The sequence below is a fragment of the Monomorium pharaonis genome, chromosome 10, assembly GCF_013373865.1.
Source record: "Monomorium pharaonis isolate MP-MQ-018 chromosome 10, ASM1337386v2, whole genome shotgun sequence".
Lineage (NCBI taxonomy): Eukaryota > Metazoa > Arthropoda > Insecta > Hymenoptera > Formicidae > Monomorium > Monomorium pharaonis.
In genome coordinates this window covers 10,825,836-10,843,302 of record NC_050476.1, presented here as the reverse complement: position 1 = coordinate 10,843,302, position 17,467 = coordinate 10,825,836, and the positions used below count along the sequence as shown (strand labels likewise).

Below are 17,467 nucleotides of genomic sequence, written 5' to 3'. Positions count from 1 at the left end.
ACAAGCAAATAAACGCCTTTTAACATCTCTCGGCTTCAACACTCGTACGGCACCCAATTTCCTTGCTTCTGAATCATTCCCATGACTTTCAGGCGTTTTTAAATGACTTGTTGAGTCACTCCCAATGATCTGCCAATTCTTCTTGCATTTGACACAAGTCTTAATCAAGTAATGCCTCCAATTCTGCATCTTCGAAACCTTTCTCTCTTCCACCGCCGCACAGTAGGAAAATAAGGCAGTTTTATGGACAAAAATCCAACCACGGGCCAATTCTTCACCAAATTTTATCAATTTTTTTTTAAATTCTCGTAAGATATTCTACTACAAGATAACACTGCGAAAATTTTGAAAACGCACAACAATTAGATCGCGCCTTCCAAAATCTCTTCAACTTGATAGCATTATATCCATTAAGGCTCATGCCTAACACAGTCGTGATAACGCCAAACTAACTATAGGTTAGTATAAGCGAAAAAGAAATTACCCGTGTTTTTTCTTTTTGCAAAATTAATTGTTTTAACAATAATTGTTTAAACAAATTGTAAAAAAGTGCTAATTTAAAAAAAAAACTGAATGCGCTATCTGATTCTACGTGGAAAAATAAGAAACTTTTATACTTGTTATTTTTTTTATACAATGTTTTGTTTATGTAAAAAATCTTGCTATAGTTTGCTCAGTTTTCGTGTAAATGCACATAACGCGCGCATCTATGTGCATTTACACGTACACAATGCAAGACGTACATGCAAATGTGGTAACAAAGGCAAAGGTATAAAAAATAACGTGCAGAACGTCGTGCAAAACAGTTTTTCTGCACGATTGGCGACTTTTCGTACAAAAATGTAATATTTTTGACAAGCATGTAACAAAAATACTTTTATAAGTATTTTATTATTTTGTATATGTTTCATTCTAGTATGCTACTATTAATTAACGTACTAAATAGTTAACGCAGTAAAGTGAATATAAATTTACTAACAAGTTTTTTAAAAAGCGTAAGTTTGAGTCCAACAAAACAATATTTAAAATTTAAGGTCAAAGTAAATTTAGCAACTTTAAAAATCTATATATAATACATTTTATGTAAATTGCTTTATTTTTTAAAAGTTTAGTCGGCCATTTTGGTTTCACACTCAAATAGCACATTATGAAAACCTTTCATTAAAATTAGATTAATAATTTCTAAAATATAAGGCCTGGTCAAAATTTGGACCAGCTCATCCTCAACTAAATAATTGTTACTTATAATATATATTTTATCTTAATATTTAATACAATTATAATTTAATATAAATATATCAAATTAATATTTTGTAATTCTTAAAATCTATTCAAAGATCTTTGCGAAAGATTCATGTTTGTTATCATATAATATTACAATGTTAGTAATAGTTATGATAAATAATATATACCTTCAGTTACTATTTTGAGATCCCAATCGATTTTTAGTTTTTCAGGATCAGGATTAACTAAGGTGACAAGAACGTCGTATGCTGGACTAGCTGGAAATCGTCTTCTGTTCTCTTCATCTAAGCTATGCAAAGTAGGCTCCGCAAGCGCATTTTTTGTTAGTGCCATTGACTTATCACGCAGAATCCATTCTGACAGTACTTGGATTAATGTAGCAATGCCTGAGGACATATTAGTCTCTATCAGAATCGAGCAATTTTATAAATAAAGAATAACAAATAAAGAATAGTTTTATGTAGGAAAGAATATTTATTTGTTAATATTTACTTATTAAAAATGTATTAAATTGAAATTTAATTGAAATAAATATTATCCGTAATATCCCAGGTAGCAAGGTGACGTTAATACGACGTCAATAATTCGTCATTTAAGGTCGCAGACGTCATGTTACCAAATTAAGACGTAATAGTAACGTCATTTTTTGACCTATTAATTACGTCAGTCATTTATCCATCCTACAACGTATTTCCGACGTCATATTCTTGACTAATTAATAACGTCAGTTAATTGATCATTTTACGATTTAATTGATCATTTTACGTATTAATAAGATTTTATTAGTGACTAATTACTGACGTTAACTATAATTCTTTGTAATAATTGACGATTTAACCTCAAATGACAAATTATTGAGGTCTAGGGGACGACACCTTGCTACCTATAACTATTAATCATTATTTAAAGATTGGTTAATAAACAACATTATTAAAATTAATATAATATTTTATATAATTAATACTATCAATATTTTAGAATCATCCCAGGCAGCACATAATATTTATGATAAATATTTATTAATATTTATTAATATTTATTTTTTCAAAATATTATATAAATATTTTACACATATTTTATATATACGAAGAAAAAAATCTTTATTCAACATATTAAAATATAGATTAAATATTTTATATAATATTTATGGTAAATAAAAGATAAAGATTTGTATAAGTAATATTTTGTAAATATATTTATAAATATTTCATAAATATTTTTATAATATTTATGATAAATCTTTATGATTTGTCAAATCTAAGACCACAAAAATATTTATAAAATATTTGGATAAATATTTATAAAATATTTAAATAAATATTATAAATATTTTATCAATATTTTATAAATATTGCGTTTTGTCTGAGGTATAATTTAGCTTTATCAAAGCAAAAACATATTTCTATAAGTTATTCCACATATTATTTTGCATATGTAAAAATCAGGAAAAAAACTGTAAATTTATATTTATTTATAAAAATATTAGTTAACTACAAGTTTCATGTTTCTCGCATCTATTGAACTGATCTATAACAAATATGTATTCATGATCATCAAGTGTTCATGGATCATCACAAAGGGCTAGGTAGCGTACGATCTTCGAAGTCAAGCAACGTCGACGGCGGTTCAGAGTTGGATGGGTGACCGCGGAAGTTAGGCAATTCCAAATGTGACTATGGTGTAGTGGGTCGTGATGCTTGTTGAGAAATAACGTAGATTTTTTTTTTACATTATAATTATGTTATTTCGATATTTTCATAATGCAAGTACTGCATATATAGGACATGTACCCGAAATATTTTCTAAAACGTCAAAATAATGGCTTTTACTACCTGGGATAGTCATAAAAATGACGTTAAAATGTCGTCTTTATTAAATGTAATCTAAAAACCTATGTTTTGTCATAAAAATAACAATAAAATTTCGTCAAATGTACGATACTAGCTTCTTGAAAATGACGTCAATAATATGAAAATAATGACGTATTTTTGACGTCAATATATGACGTCGTTAAGATGAGACAAATGTACGTCAGTTTTACGACATTTAGACGTCATTTTATCTCGACATTATGATGTCTGGTTCGTCAAAAAATGCCGTCAATTAGACGTCACCTTGCTACCTGGGATGCGAGCAAAAGTTTTATTCAAATATAATTTTCTTCGACTTACAATTAGCTTGAATTGCACGATATTGTTCGTATATGTTATCCCTAGAGGAATATGGTTTTATTTTGTACATATTGTCACGCTGTTCACATTCCGCCGCACGGAAACGCGACGCGAGGCAAAAACGATACGAGAGAAAAGGGAGAATGGACGTTTCCTCAAACACCGCTCGAATTATTGCCGAGCAATCCGCGGGAAGTAACACCAATGTTGAGCGTCAAATGCGCACTTCCGTCGCGTCAAATCACGAAACGATACCGTACAAAATTAGTCGTCAGACACAAACATCCCGCTTCACGCTCGAGTAATGTAATTAGCCGGTCGCTCCAAGAATTCCGGTAGAGAGAGTGGAAGACCACGGCCAAACGTCCGTTTAACGCGAAGTAACACAGAACGAGGGGAATTAGCAATTTACACTCGGAATTTATAACAAAAAGAATATAGCATTTATTTAAAAAAGTGGAATTAACAGAAATAATAAGAAAAAAGAAATAATCGACGGGACGCAAAATAGCAAAGTAAGATACGCCTCGCGGGCGTGCCAAACGCCGCTCTCATCCGACGATACGCGACTTATCTCGATCCACCAGCTACGCTGCAATTTCACACCATCTTTCCGCGCTAACCATTTACATTACGCAACTTAAGGGGCTACATACATCCAGAAATTTTGAAAAAATGGCTTTTTCGTTTTTTGCATATTCGTAAAGTATAAGGTCTTGAAAATATTCCTTGCAAGTTTCAAAGCGATTCCTTGAAAATTGTCGGAGATATAGCGAGAAAGGTCCAAGCGCATTTGACGATGCTAGGGCGCGATGAGCGCCTTCTAATCCTTTGCAGCAGATAGCTTACGCAAGAATATTACGCCGGCAAGCTAGATTCGAAGCCTTTGATGCCACTACATCTGGGGAGGGTTCACTGTATGGCCCTGGAGTGAATGACTCCATGTAAGTTTGAAAAAAATTATCTACGTTTTAACGTGTCAAACTTTAAACGCTTGACTCGGCGTCGTTGGAGGACGCCGACTTCCGTCAGGGTGACCTCGCCAAGGGCGAACGGGACGGATCGCAACTCCGAGCCCGCGCGACATGCGACGGACTCGTGTTCTCCCGTGCTCGAACGATTCTCGCGAAGATAAGCGCGATGATTACTAACGATCCGCGTGGATCGATCAGCCGGCGACAGCGTGGGCACCGCGCTCTGCGCGAAAATCGATTTTCGCGAAATCATCCAATAAGGGCCTGGAACGCCGGAGGCAAGGTGGGGCGCGCCGCCGAGCGGTCCCCGCGAGATCCAGGATTCCTCACTCGTGCTGCGGAAGTAGAGTAAAACTGTGTGTGCGTTCTAATATCCCGAGCCGAGTGTAAGGAAGGACGCAGGGACGACAGACAGGGGCCAAATTTGTAACCGCCGCTCGCGAGCGACGGCCAACTTCGCCTCCGTCCCTGGCCGCGGCCCTGAGCCGCCCGGGTGTCGGGGCGACTATCCTCGCGAGGGTTTCCGACGTTACTCTAAGTTGGGCGCCAGGTACGTTAAGCGTACCACTCTGTATTCACCAACTCGCAAACAAATGTGAGGATACTCGACTTTCGGGAGAGACGGGCGCACGTTAGGCGACCGGGACGTTAGCGGCTCCGAGATCCAGCTGCTCAGCCCTCAAATGGCAGAGGGGGAGGTTCGGTGCGGGCGGATGGAATCGGGAAGGCGAGAGAATTACTTGTACGACACAGATGTAACAAATAAAAATAACAATTGTATTTGATCGTAAATAATACAGAAATGGACGACTCTGCGGAGCGGTGGTGGCTCGCGCGCGTTATCAGCGGGTGTCCGCTGGATATCAAATTTTTCGAGTACTGTTTTGCGCGATCGGCTAATACGCTTCGAACTCGGTATCCCGCCAGAGCCAATGGCCTCGACAAGCGCGGGTGAGGGGGCGTCGAACTTATTGCACCTGTCGCCACCCGCGGACGTGCGACCCGATAGCCCGGGGCAATTCGACGAGGACGACGTGGCTGAGATGGAGCCCGTCGCCTCCCCTCCCCTCCCTCGCGCCCGTAATTCGTCCCCGCGCTCACCTAAGCGAAATGACGCGAGGGACATGTACCACACGCTGCGTAGATGGAATTCCTCGTTTTCGGGAGCGCGTGGAAGTGACTCGGAGGCCTTTCTCGATCGCATTGAGGAGGGCCGCACCATGTGCCCGGTCGACGACGCCGAGTTATTTAAATGCTTACCGCCTTTCTTGACGGGACCCGCGCTGTACTGGTTTAGGAATCGGCGCGATGGATGGAGAACTTGGGAGGATTTCGTGGCCGCGTGGCGTGCGCGTTTTGGTAAGCCGGACTTTCAGTTTGCGTTGCGAGATGAGATTTTGAGACGCGTGCAGGGGGAACAGGAGCCGGTCGCGGAGTATCTCTCCTGCATGCAATCGTTCTTCGAGCGGTTGAGTCCCCCGTGGACTGTCGAGGAACAGCTTAATTACGCCCATCGTAACATGCAGCCGCACTTGCAGATGGCCCTGCGCCGCGATGAGTTCCGCGACTTCGTGACCTTCGAGACATTGGCCATTCGAGTGGAGGCGAGTTACGAGTCTCGTTCGCGGTTCTGTAACTACACGCCACCCGAGAAGTCTCTGTTCCCTGACCTGGCGTACAGGCCGCCGAAGAAGTCATCCCGCGTTACCGACACCCTGACGGCGGGACTCGCCGCGTCTGGCCCGACGGGAAATACAAGATCGGGTCGGCGAGCTCGCGCGCCGGTGAGGGCCGCCGAGGTCCCACCCACCGCTGTCGTACCGGCTGCGACCGCCGCCGCGAATCCGGCACGTGCTTCAACCATTCGTTGTTGGAATTGCGAGAAAAGTGGGCACGTCGCGCGGGAGTGCACGGAGACTCGCCGCGTGCATTGTTATCGATGCGGGAAGAAGGACGTCACTGTAAGAACTTGCCCGACGTGTACGGGAAACGCGGAGGCGAGTCGTTAGAGCGGGTTGTCGCGACTCCTGCCGAATCGGTTGAGACCCGCGACATTGATTCTGTTGACGACGTTGAATATTTGAACTTAACGTTTCGCGCCCTGGAATTACCGCCGTTACGATATTTCCGTATTTTTATCGGAGAATTCCCGTTAATGGCGCTGGTCGACTCAGGGTCTAGCCGAACAATTTTTGGAGACGAGGGTATTAAAATCGTACGACGATTAGCGTTGCCGACGACTAGAGCGCGCGATCTCCGGATTCGCAACGCGAACGGACAAATAACGGAAATCAGAGAGGAAGTTTCGCTTACGCTTTCACTCCACGATTTGCGGCGTGAGGTTACCGTGTGCCTATTGCCGGCCCTGGCCGTTTCGTGCATTGCGGGGATGGATTTTCTCTGCGCGTTCGGTATCGGCTTGGATTTCGCATCGCGGGGCTGGTATTTCGCGAGCCGACCTTGGGAGCGTCGTTCCTTCGATTCTGCCGATGATGAGGGCGTTTGCGTTTGCTGTGGACTATCCGAGCTAAACCACGACCAGGAAAATCGGTTGAGACAGTTCCTGGAAAATAAGATACCTGACGCGGTTACAGATCCCGGTGTCACTTCTCTTACGGAGCATAAAATCGACGTTGGTCAAAGCGCTCCTATTAAACAGCGTTGTTATTTGGTTTCACCTAAAGTACAGGAAGCGATTCGCGGGGAGGTTGATAAAATGTTAACGGCCGGAATTATCGAGCCGTCGTTTAGTGAGTGGTCTAATCCCATCGTTATGATACGAAAACCAAACGGGAAATATCGGTTTTGTTTAGATTTTCGCAAAGTTAACAGTGTTTCGAAAAAGGACGCGTATCCGTTATCAAATATAAATGGTATACTGGATAAATTGAGATCGGCGCGTTACATTTCTACGATTGATCTGAGCCAGGCGTACTTTCAAATACCCTTGGCGAAAGATAGTCGAGAGATCACTGCGTTTAGCGTCCCCGGGAAAGGACTTTATCATTTTGCGAGAATGCCGTATGGACTAACCGGAGCTCCCGCGACGTTCCAACGTCTTTTGGATAAATTAATCGGGCCGGAAATGGAGCCCCATGCGTTCGCGTATTTAGACGATATCGTGATTGTTACGCCTACTTTCGAGGAACATTTAGATTGGCTGGAGCGCGTTCTCAGCAAAATCACGGCTGCCGGTCTCACGATAAATCCCGAGAAGTGTGAATTTTGCCGCTCACAGGTTCGTTATTTAGGATTTATTTTGCAGCGGGACGGCCTAACTATCGACCCCGACAAAGCTAAGCCGATATTTGAATATCCGGCGCCGCGTAACCTTAAACAATTACGACGTTTTCTCGGCATGTCATCATGGTATCGTCGATTCATACCGCACTTCGCGACTGTAAGTGAGCCTCTGACTCGATTACTAAAGAAAGCGCAGCGCTGGGAGTGGGGAGAGGAGCAGGAAAGCGCCTTCGCGCAGATTCGCGACCGATTGGCGTCCGCTCCGACTTTATCGTGTCCCGACTTTCAGATTCCGTTCGTATTACAGACTGACGCTAGTTCCGTTGGGTTGGGTGCTGTCCTGATTCAGCATATCGAGGACGTAGAAAATATTATCGCGTTTGCGAGCCGTGCCTTGTCGGATCCCGAAAGAAAATACTCGGTAACGGAACAGGAGTGTTTGGCGGTTGTGTGGGCTATTCAGAAATTCCGCCCGTACTTAGAAGGATATAAATTTACGGTAATAACGGACCACAGTAGTCTAAGGTGGTTGCATAATTTGAAGAATCCGACAGGTCGACTGGCTCGTTGGGCACTGGAGCTGCTCGAATACGACTATGAGATCGTGCATAGAAAAGGTGCTTTACATCACGTGCCTGACGCGTTGTCCCGAATGTTTGAGAGTGACACCGAGATCCCCCTTGCCGCCGTTGTCGATGTTAAGATTCCCGACGACGCACGTGACCGCTGGTATCTCGATCGAGTTCGCGATGTATCCGAGACTCCAAATAGGTTTCTAGATTGGAAAATAGTGGACGGACAATTATATTATTCGCGACCGCGTGCTACCACTTCGGCCGTGGTCGACGATTTGAATGAGTGGAAATTAGTGTTACCGTCGGAATTGCGGGGGGAGGCTCTCCGAGAGGCACACGACGATCCCCAGGCGGGCCACTTAGGGGTAGAAAAAACTCACCATCGATTGATCGTTGCCTACTACTGGCCTAACATGTTTAGGGACGTCGCGTCTTACGTTGGAGAGTGCGGCACGTGCCAGCGCACGAAGGTCGAGCAGGCGAGCCCTGCGGGACTCATGGGCCGTCGAGTCGTGGAAGTCCCGTGGACTGTTGTCGCCGCCGATATTATGGGACCGCTTCCGCGTAGCAAGTCAGGTTTCGCGTATATTTTAGTCATCCAAGACTTATTTACGAAGTGGGTAGAGTGCCGTGCGTTAAGAGCTGCGAATGGGAGGTTAATACGGGAGGCATTAGAAGATCTAGTAATCGCGCGATGGGGAACGCCAAAATTTCTACTCACCGACAACGGGACAGAATTCATTAATCGTACGCTGCGTTCTTTTGCAGACGATTACGAAATCAAACACACTACCGTTCCGCCATATCATCCACAAGCTAACCCCGTGGAGAGAGTGAATCGCGTTCTAAAGACGATGATCATAGCATTCCTTGATAGAGATCATAGGGAATGGGACGTACATTTGAGCGATTTTCGTTTCGCATACAATACCGCGCATCATTCGTCGATAGGAACGTCGCCAGCTTTCTTGAACTGCGGTAGAGAATTAGAGCCTTCCCGCACGGTACGTCGCCGTCGTGAAAATGTTACCGAGGTACAACAAAGCGAAACGGGAGAGTGGTCAAAGCGAATGAAAGACCTACAGGCCCTACACGGGTGGGTTAACGAAAATCTGGAGCTTGCCTATCAAAAGCAATCGACTTACTATAACGCGCGGAGACGTGACAGATCCTTTGGGGTGGGGGAGTTGGTATTGCGGCGACAGCACAAGCTTTCTTCGGCATCTCAGAATATTGCCGCAAAATTGTCACCGAAGTTTCATGGCCCCTTTAAAATTACGAAAATTTTATCTCCCGTGGTGTACGAGCTATCAAACTTGGATAATTCAGGAGCGGGAAAAGTCCACATAAAAGACCTGAAACCGTATCATTGTGTCGATGTAGACTGATATGTTTGTGTTGTTGTGTGATTCTTTCTTGTGTCCGTCCGTGGGATCCCGGCAACATCGAAGATTATCGTGCCAGAATCCCGCACATCCTCCCGAAGGAAGATGCAGGGGCGCTTCGTAGAGTTCCACCTGGCGGCGGCCCTGGTGGATATGAGGGTGCAGACCCCGAGAGCTGCCCGGATGTTGGAGGCGGTCCGGGAGTTGTGGCGGGAGGAGCAGGCGGAACGACGCGACGCCGGAACCGACCCCCCGGGACCAAGAGGAACAGAGGAGCGGGCGACCCAAACGAGCCCCGATCCGGTCGCCCGACAGGAGGTTGGGGTACAGGCGGGGGCGGAGACTGCCGTCCCGTGGTGGAAGCTGGTGGAGGAAGAGTCGGCCCCAGAGATCGACCACGCGCGGGTGACGAAGCGCGGGACTGAAAGGCCTAAAAAGCCGAGGGGCGGCCGGGCGGGGTGCTGGAACTGCGGAGGAGACCACCGCTACTCCCAGTGCGACCGGGGCCTGGCAAAGTTTTGCTACCGGTGCGGCCGACGCGGAACCAACCTGCAGAAGTGCCCCGACTGTGGACCGGAATGGCGCGACGCGGGAGGACAACACGCCCCGACCGAGCCCTTGAGAGGCGTCGCCGCTAGTTTTTTTTTTTTGCTTTTCCAGGGCGTAATAAAGAGCTCTGAAGCTTAATTTCACGGTATTCATTTGTCCAGCCCAATCCCTTCCCTCACGGGCCTCAACCGGTGGAAGTGCGATATCAATTACACGGGATCGTGAGGCGGACTCGGATTTGTCAGGAAACTCGTTTATTCTTTATTCTGTCTTGTCTTGTTTCGTTCGTTCGTTCTTTTCCTTCTGTCTCTTTTGTTGTTTTGGATTGGCGGTGGCGGGTGAAGGTCGCACGGGAAAAAAGGGAAATCGAGGCTTAGCGTCGGCGGTGGAGCGGCCGAACGTGAGGAAATCAAAATTTCATTCGTGAGCATGAAGATCCTAAGAATTCTCCGCCGTGTCGATCCTTCCTCTTTGGTGTTCGCGAGGTCGTGGGTGGACCGCGGGGAAAAGGTATGTCCGTTCCACGAGATGGACGGCGTGCTTCCCGGGCCTAGAAACCCCCACGTTATCTGGCGTCTTAGTGTCTACGGGTGGCGGTGATAGCCGGACGCGGCTAGAAACCCCCCCCCCGATAATTTTTTTTTATTATTGTTATTTTCTATCATTCTTCGTTCGCGTTATAATTCGGTATCGGTGCGGATTCGCGCGTGACGGGAGGAAGTTGGTGGCTGTTGACTTGTTCGTCAAAAGCCAAGACCTCCTCGGTCCTCTCCGGGGAGGGGGGAGTTGTGACGTGACAGCCGCAGGCTGCTGTCCGTCACAAGGCCCTGAGGGCCCTTACGCAATAACATCACGCGGGCCCTGCGTCCTCCCCCTCGGGAGCGGACGCAAAAGCGTATTCTTTTGTACTTTTGTGTGTGTGGCGTCCCACGTGCTGTCCATCTAATAAATTGTTAAGAATTTTGCGGGCGTTATACCGCGGGTGCGGCGGAGATCGGTGGCTCGGAAGATCTCGTTATCATTGTCGGACGTCTCGTCTCAATGGAAAATCGTCCCGGAGATTACAGAGGAACGAACAACGAGGGAGTCGAGGAAGACCCTTTCTAAGCGGGGGTCCGCAGGTAATGCCGCCCTTATCTTGCCTACCGTTTGTGCCATGTAAGAATTCCGATACTGCCGCTGAATCACGCTTTCAGGATCCAGCGACGGCGCGCGAGGCCGACATCCCGACGGGGCGACTGCAGACCCGATACCGCGGGAAGTGCGGCGAAGGAATCACGACAACTCAAGATCCGCCGACGCCCCGTCGAGGAGAAAATGACGCCCCGAAGGCGGAGGATACGCCGGGCGAAGAGAAAAGAGTCGGCCGCGCAAGGAAGCGCCAGGATTCCCGTGCCCGGGGCCCATAAACATCGACCGCCGTGCGTGGATCGATCAGCCGGCGACAGCGTGGGCACCGCGCTCTGCGCGAAAATCGATTTTCGCGAAATCATCCAATAAGGGCCGGGAACGCCGGAGGCAAGGTGGGGCGCGCCGCCGAGCGGTCCCCGCGAGATCCAGGATTCCTCATTCGTGCTGCGGAAGTAGAGTAAAACTGTGTGTGCGTTCTAATATCCCGAGCCGAGTGTAAGGAAGGACGCAGCGACGACAGACATCCCGACCCGGAGGAGGCCAGCCAAGGAGAGGCGAAGTGGTGAGACGAGCGTCACTCACACTGTAAAGCCACCGATTTCGCGGGTTGGGCGAGCCGCGAGGAAATCGCGCACTTGTCGCAAAATCTCGGCGTGTTTATGAGAATCCCGAACTCGCGGATCCAACGGAGCCTCGTCGTCTCGCCCGATCGCGCCCGTCCGCGTGATTTCGCTACGTGCCGTGTGTTTCATGATAGTTTCGCGTTGCGTGTGCGTCCCGATCCGCAGCCGAGTCAATTGTTGTTGCGTCCGGTCGTCGTGTCGCGGGTTATTCCCGCGCTGTATCTTGTCGCGTCGTAGAAGACTTTGTTCGTCAATGTTGTATAGTTTGGTCGATCGCACTGTGACTGCGAGCCCTTCGGGGAGTATATTCGGATGATTATCGACGCGTTCGTCGTATCCCGCCGTACTGGCGAATCGTTAGTAATCATCGCGCTTATCTTCGCGAGAATCGTTCGAGCACGGGAGAACACGAGTCCGTCGCATGTCGCGCGGGCTCGGAGTTGCGATCCGTCCCGTTCGCCCTTGGCGAGGTCACCCTGACGGAAGTCGGCGTCTTCCAACGACGCCGAGTCAAGCGTAAGACAAGTCGGAGAGTTCCCGCGTACGCATCATAGCCCGCTCGTTCAACATACCGTTCTCGAAAAATTTGATATCCAGCGGACACCCGCTGATAACGCGCGCGAGCCACCACCGCTCCGCAGAGTCGTCCATTTCTGTATTATTTACGATCAAATACAATTGTTATTTTTATTTGTTACATCTGTATCGTACAAGTAATTCTCTCGCCTTCCCGATTCCATCCGCCCGCACCGAACCTCCTCCTCTGCCATTTGAGGGCTGAGCAGCTGGATCTCGGAGCCGCTAACGTCCCGGTCGCCTAACGTGCGCCCGTCTCTCCCGAAAGTCGAGTATCCTCACATTTGTTTGCGAGTTGGTGAATACAGAGTGGTACGCTTAACGTACCTGGCGCCCAACTTAGAGTAACGTCGGAAACCCTCGCGAGGATAGTCGCCCCGACACCCGGGCGGCTCAGGGCCGCGGCCAGGGACGGAGGCGAAGTTGGCCGTCGCTCGCGAGCGGCGGTTACAAATTTGGCGCCCAACGTGATTAGTTTTTCTCGAAACCATGTTTTCAAAACGCGTGCCAAAAATATCTCGGAAACGGCTGGACCGATTTATTTGAAATTTGGAGGGCTTAATCTACACAAAAAAAGGCAGTCTTTATCATGGCGGTTTTTTTAGAGCTCTTACTTTTTTTAAAGTTAAAACAACCGATTTTTACCCTAAAAATTGCTTTTTTTCTTTAAACGGCCGCCATTTTGCCAAAAATCGATATTTTAAAAATCGGCCACGATAAAGACTAGATAATATCATTCAGTTTAAGAAAATTCTAGGCTGGTCTGTTTCAGATAAGTCCTGTACGAGCTGCAATTGGCACCGTGGAGCACCTTTTTTTAACAAGGTTTTGCGACGAGGACACTATCTCCGCCATTTTTAAATATTTTTAGTTCAAATTTATTCTGAAACATGTTCTAAGAATGTATTTTAAAGTAAAAAAAACTAAGATTAATTACATACATTACGTTTCGAAAAAAAAAAATCGAGAAAAAGGCCTATTTTTTACGTCTCTGGCTGAATGTAACCCCTTATTCGGCCAAAATGACGGGCGCGATAGAATCGAAAAAATACAGAAAGGGTTGAAGCAATATTCAAAACGGACTTTGGCCAGACGGCCAGACGGTATGGGAGTCGCCGCTCAATAACGCAACTTGACGCCAAATTCACGCCGCCGCACAGTGGGCCAGGAGACCAGGAAAAGTGGCCAAAAGTCATGATTTTGTCGAATTTTAGTAAAACTTCATACATAGGGATTTTTTAGGTCGCTAATAATAAATATAATGTCAAAATTTAAAAATTCAAAATTTCGGATACAATATGGCGACTAAAATTAATAAAAATTGGTTCGTTTCAATAAAACTGGATATATGGCAGTTTTGGAGGTCGCTAATAACGAATGTGATGTCAAAATGTAAAACTCAAAATGGTGGATCTAATATGGCGGACACAAATTTTTATCAAATGTAAAAACATGGCAATTTTAATGCAAATTTTTTATCAGAGATTTTCGAGGACGCTGATTACAAATATGCTATTTAATTTTTTAAATAAAAAAAAATAAAAAACAAATGGAGTCCGATAATGTCCTGCAACCTTCTCGCGGTAGATCTCAGAAGCTATAGTTATGTAGGCGGGCCGCTAATCGCGGGCAAATTTGAAAAAATATTTGATTTAAATTTTTAATATCCTATTTTTATAGACATCCAACCACTTATATTTATTTGTATTACTTCTTTTTGCCACTTTAAATTCGTCATTTTGAATTTAGAATTTGAACAGCAAATTTATAATTAGAGACCTCAAAAACCCTTGAGAAAAAATTTTTATCAAAAAAACGACAAGTTTTTGCATTTTTGGTCTGCCATTTCGAATTCGCCATTTTAAATTTAAAAAATTGAATAGCATATTCGTAATCAGCGTCCTTGAAAATCTCCGATGAAAAATTTATATAAAAATTGTCATGTTTTTGCATTTCTCGTCCGCCATATTAGATCCGCCATTTTTTATATTTTGACATTATATTCGTTATTAGCACCCTCCAAAACCCCTATATATAAAGTTTTATTAAAATCTAACAAAATCTTGACTTTTGATCACTTTTCCGATCTCTTGGTCCCACTGTGTACTGTGGCATTTGATCGCGCGAAAGATGTCTCATGTATATATTATTTTTTCAAACATAAATAAAAAATTGCAAAAAGTTGCATAAGTATGTTAAAATACATAATATGAATAACATTCCACACTTTATTTTTTTCTTATGATGAGTTATGGCCGATTATGAGTAATCGGTATACAAAATTGTGCTGAAGAATTTACTAATCAAGCTGATAATATTAGGAATTTGTATGTAATTTTGATTATTTATACAGATAATTAATTTTCATGTATTTCACTCATTCCTATGTATAAAAAAACGAAGCTAACGAGCTCTTCAAATAATAATATATATTTAATTTCGACGTTTGTAACAAATAATCTAGAGAAGAAAAATAATGCTTAGCTACAGATTAAAATGCTGCCAAAACAATACGAATCGATAAAAAATGTAAAAATTGTATCCCAGCAACTTCAAAATATACGCAACATAAGAACGTAATTTATTTCATAAAATTTTAGCCACTTTTTCTGGTCTCCTGGCCCACTGTGCGCCGGAGCTTTACGCAATTCGCGCTTTCGCGTTACCGCGCTCGGCGTCCGATTACCCGGATTCGCTCCCAAAACTCGCGACGAATGCACTCTCGAGCTCGCCAGTATGAAATCGCACCGCGAATCTCGCCGGATTAATGAAGTGCCTTTGACTGCGAAAAAATTCAATACAAAGTAAACTCAACGGGAATCTTTTCTTCAATATATTCGAAATATAAAAAAAATTGTTTGCCCTTTTAAATAGTGAGCTTCTTTTTTATTTAACAAAATTAATTGCAAAATTGAGGTTTTTGACAAATAACTTTTTAATTAAACTTTTTTTTTAAATTAATGCCGCCAATTGAAAGAGCAAGAAGAACTTCCGTTTCCGATGCAATAGAGAGCGACACGTAGAGTGGAGTAGAGAGTAGGTGGCGAAGTGATTGGCAGATTTGGAGAGTCTGGAAGAGTGAGTTGGAGGTGAGAGTGTGTGAAGAGAGTGAGAGAGTGGGAGTGTGAGAGGATGTGTGCGAGTGTATAGAGGGTGACTGGTTCGGGAGGGAGAGGATGATAATTGAAAGCGGGAGGTTGAGAGGTTGGGCAGGGCAATACAGTAGATAGAGAGGATTGAGTAGGATAGCGCGCTAAGTCTGGGATCATAGAATATAGAAAAGGGAAACAACGAGTAAGTCTTAGGCAGAGAGTATAGAGATAATAGAGGAAAATAGGATAGGATTTCGGGAGATAGTAAAAGTGAGCGCAGGAAAGGGGAAGGAAGATTGAGAAGGGATTAGGGAAGGGAGGGGTAGGAGGAAGGAAAGATGAGAAAGTTACGGAAATATTGAGGAGATGCTAGAGAAAATGAAGAGAAAGAGAGAGCAGAAGGAAGAGGAGGAGGAGGGAAGGGAGGAAGAGGAAGGGAGTAGTGCTGCTATTGAAAGGATTTCGAGTATACTAAATGTGCAAGGGAAGAGGGAATTGAGTGAAGAGGGGAAACTGGAGAATTTAATGAGAAGATGGAAGGAGGAGATGCGAAGGAAATGAAGAGGAGAGGCGAAGGAGAGAATGAGAAGTTTGAAGATGGAAGAGTGCGTAGATTCGGATCACCAACTGTTAGAGATAACCATAAAAGGAAATAAGGAAGGGTGGAAGGGGAGGAAGAGAGAGGAAAGATGGCAGAAGAGTATGGGATAGAGAGGGACGCGAGACATTTAGAAAAAGGATGGAGGAGATGAGATGGAGTGGAGGAGAGAAAGGGCTGGAATAGGAAGAGTTAGAGGAGAAAATAAGGGTGTCGATAAAAGAAGTGGAGAGAGAGAGAGAGAGGTAGAGGAATAGTTAGATGTAGCGGGTGATGAGATGATTGTAGAGAGAAAAAAGGGGAAGTGAGGAGAGGGCTGAGAGAGTGGAAAAGAGGGGTGGGGAAGATAGAGATCTATAGGAAAAAGAGAAGGGAGTACAAAGAATTATGTGAAAAGAAGAAATAGGAAGAGAATGACAAGTGGGAGAGGTAGGTGAAGGAGGCTAGAAGAAAGATAGACGTATGGGAGATTGTAAACAGGGAAAGAAGGAAGAAATGAAGAGTAAACGAGGGGATTGCTATGGAGGAATAGAAAGAGCACTTCATAAGATTATTGGGAAGGGGAAAGAGTGGTGAATGGAGCAGGAGAGGGGAGAGGAAGAATAGGTAAGGAGGTAGATATTGGAAGGGAAGAGTTAAGAAGAGTGCTAAGTAAATTGAAGGAAAAAGCAGGAAATTTTATATAAAAATGTTCATAAAGTTTTTTTTCAAAACCATAATTAAAAGTGGCAGAATTTTTTGAAAATCTTGCCATTTCGTTAGTGACTTAAGTAGCGGCAAGTACGGAGCACTCGCGTGAGTCCGCGCGCTCTGCACAAATAGTGCCTAGTATCCGTCCAACTAAAACAATATTTTTAAAAACAATTAATTTTGATAAAACACATTAAACTAGAAGTTTAATGTAATTTTAATGCAAAAATTACATTTTGAATATTAGTAATCAAAATATGTATAATGTCTTGTTATACGAAATTCTCGACTTGATCCAGTATTTCGATTGCCATTTTTATAAATTCATTCAAATCGCTTTAAAACTATAAGACTATTATTCTTGATATGATACTTTATGAGATTAAAAGACTCTGTAGATTATAAAAAATTACAAATTTTGCAAAATGCAAGACTTCAAAAATTCGTAACACAAAAGAAATCGTATTTCTTTCATAAGTTCTTCAACTTGTTTTGGAATATTCAAGACTAAGATAAATCATAAAATACTTTTATAGGTATGCTTTTTAAAGCCTAGAATGTGTACTTTATAATGATACTATAATATTTGAGTAAAAATAAAAATAAGTTGGTTAT

At 44.1% G+C, this 17,467-nt stretch overlaps 1 protein-coding gene across 3 annotated transcripts in view; it reads right to left on the bottom strand.

Annotated features, from left to right (window-relative positions):
• The window catches only part of LOC105831067 (GPI transamidase component PIG-S), a 293,030-nt gene that overhangs the window by 112,523 nt on the left and 163,040 nt on the right, over positions 1 to 17,467 (bottom strand). For all 3 annotated transcript variants that reach the window (XM_036293075.1, XM_036293076.1, XM_036293077.1), the window contains exon 4: positions 1,413 to 1,631. In XM_036293075.1, the coding sequence (XP_036148968.1) occupies positions 1,413 to 1,631 (219 nt within the window). The remainder of the gene's footprint in view (positions 1 to 1,412; positions 1,632 to 17,467) is intronic.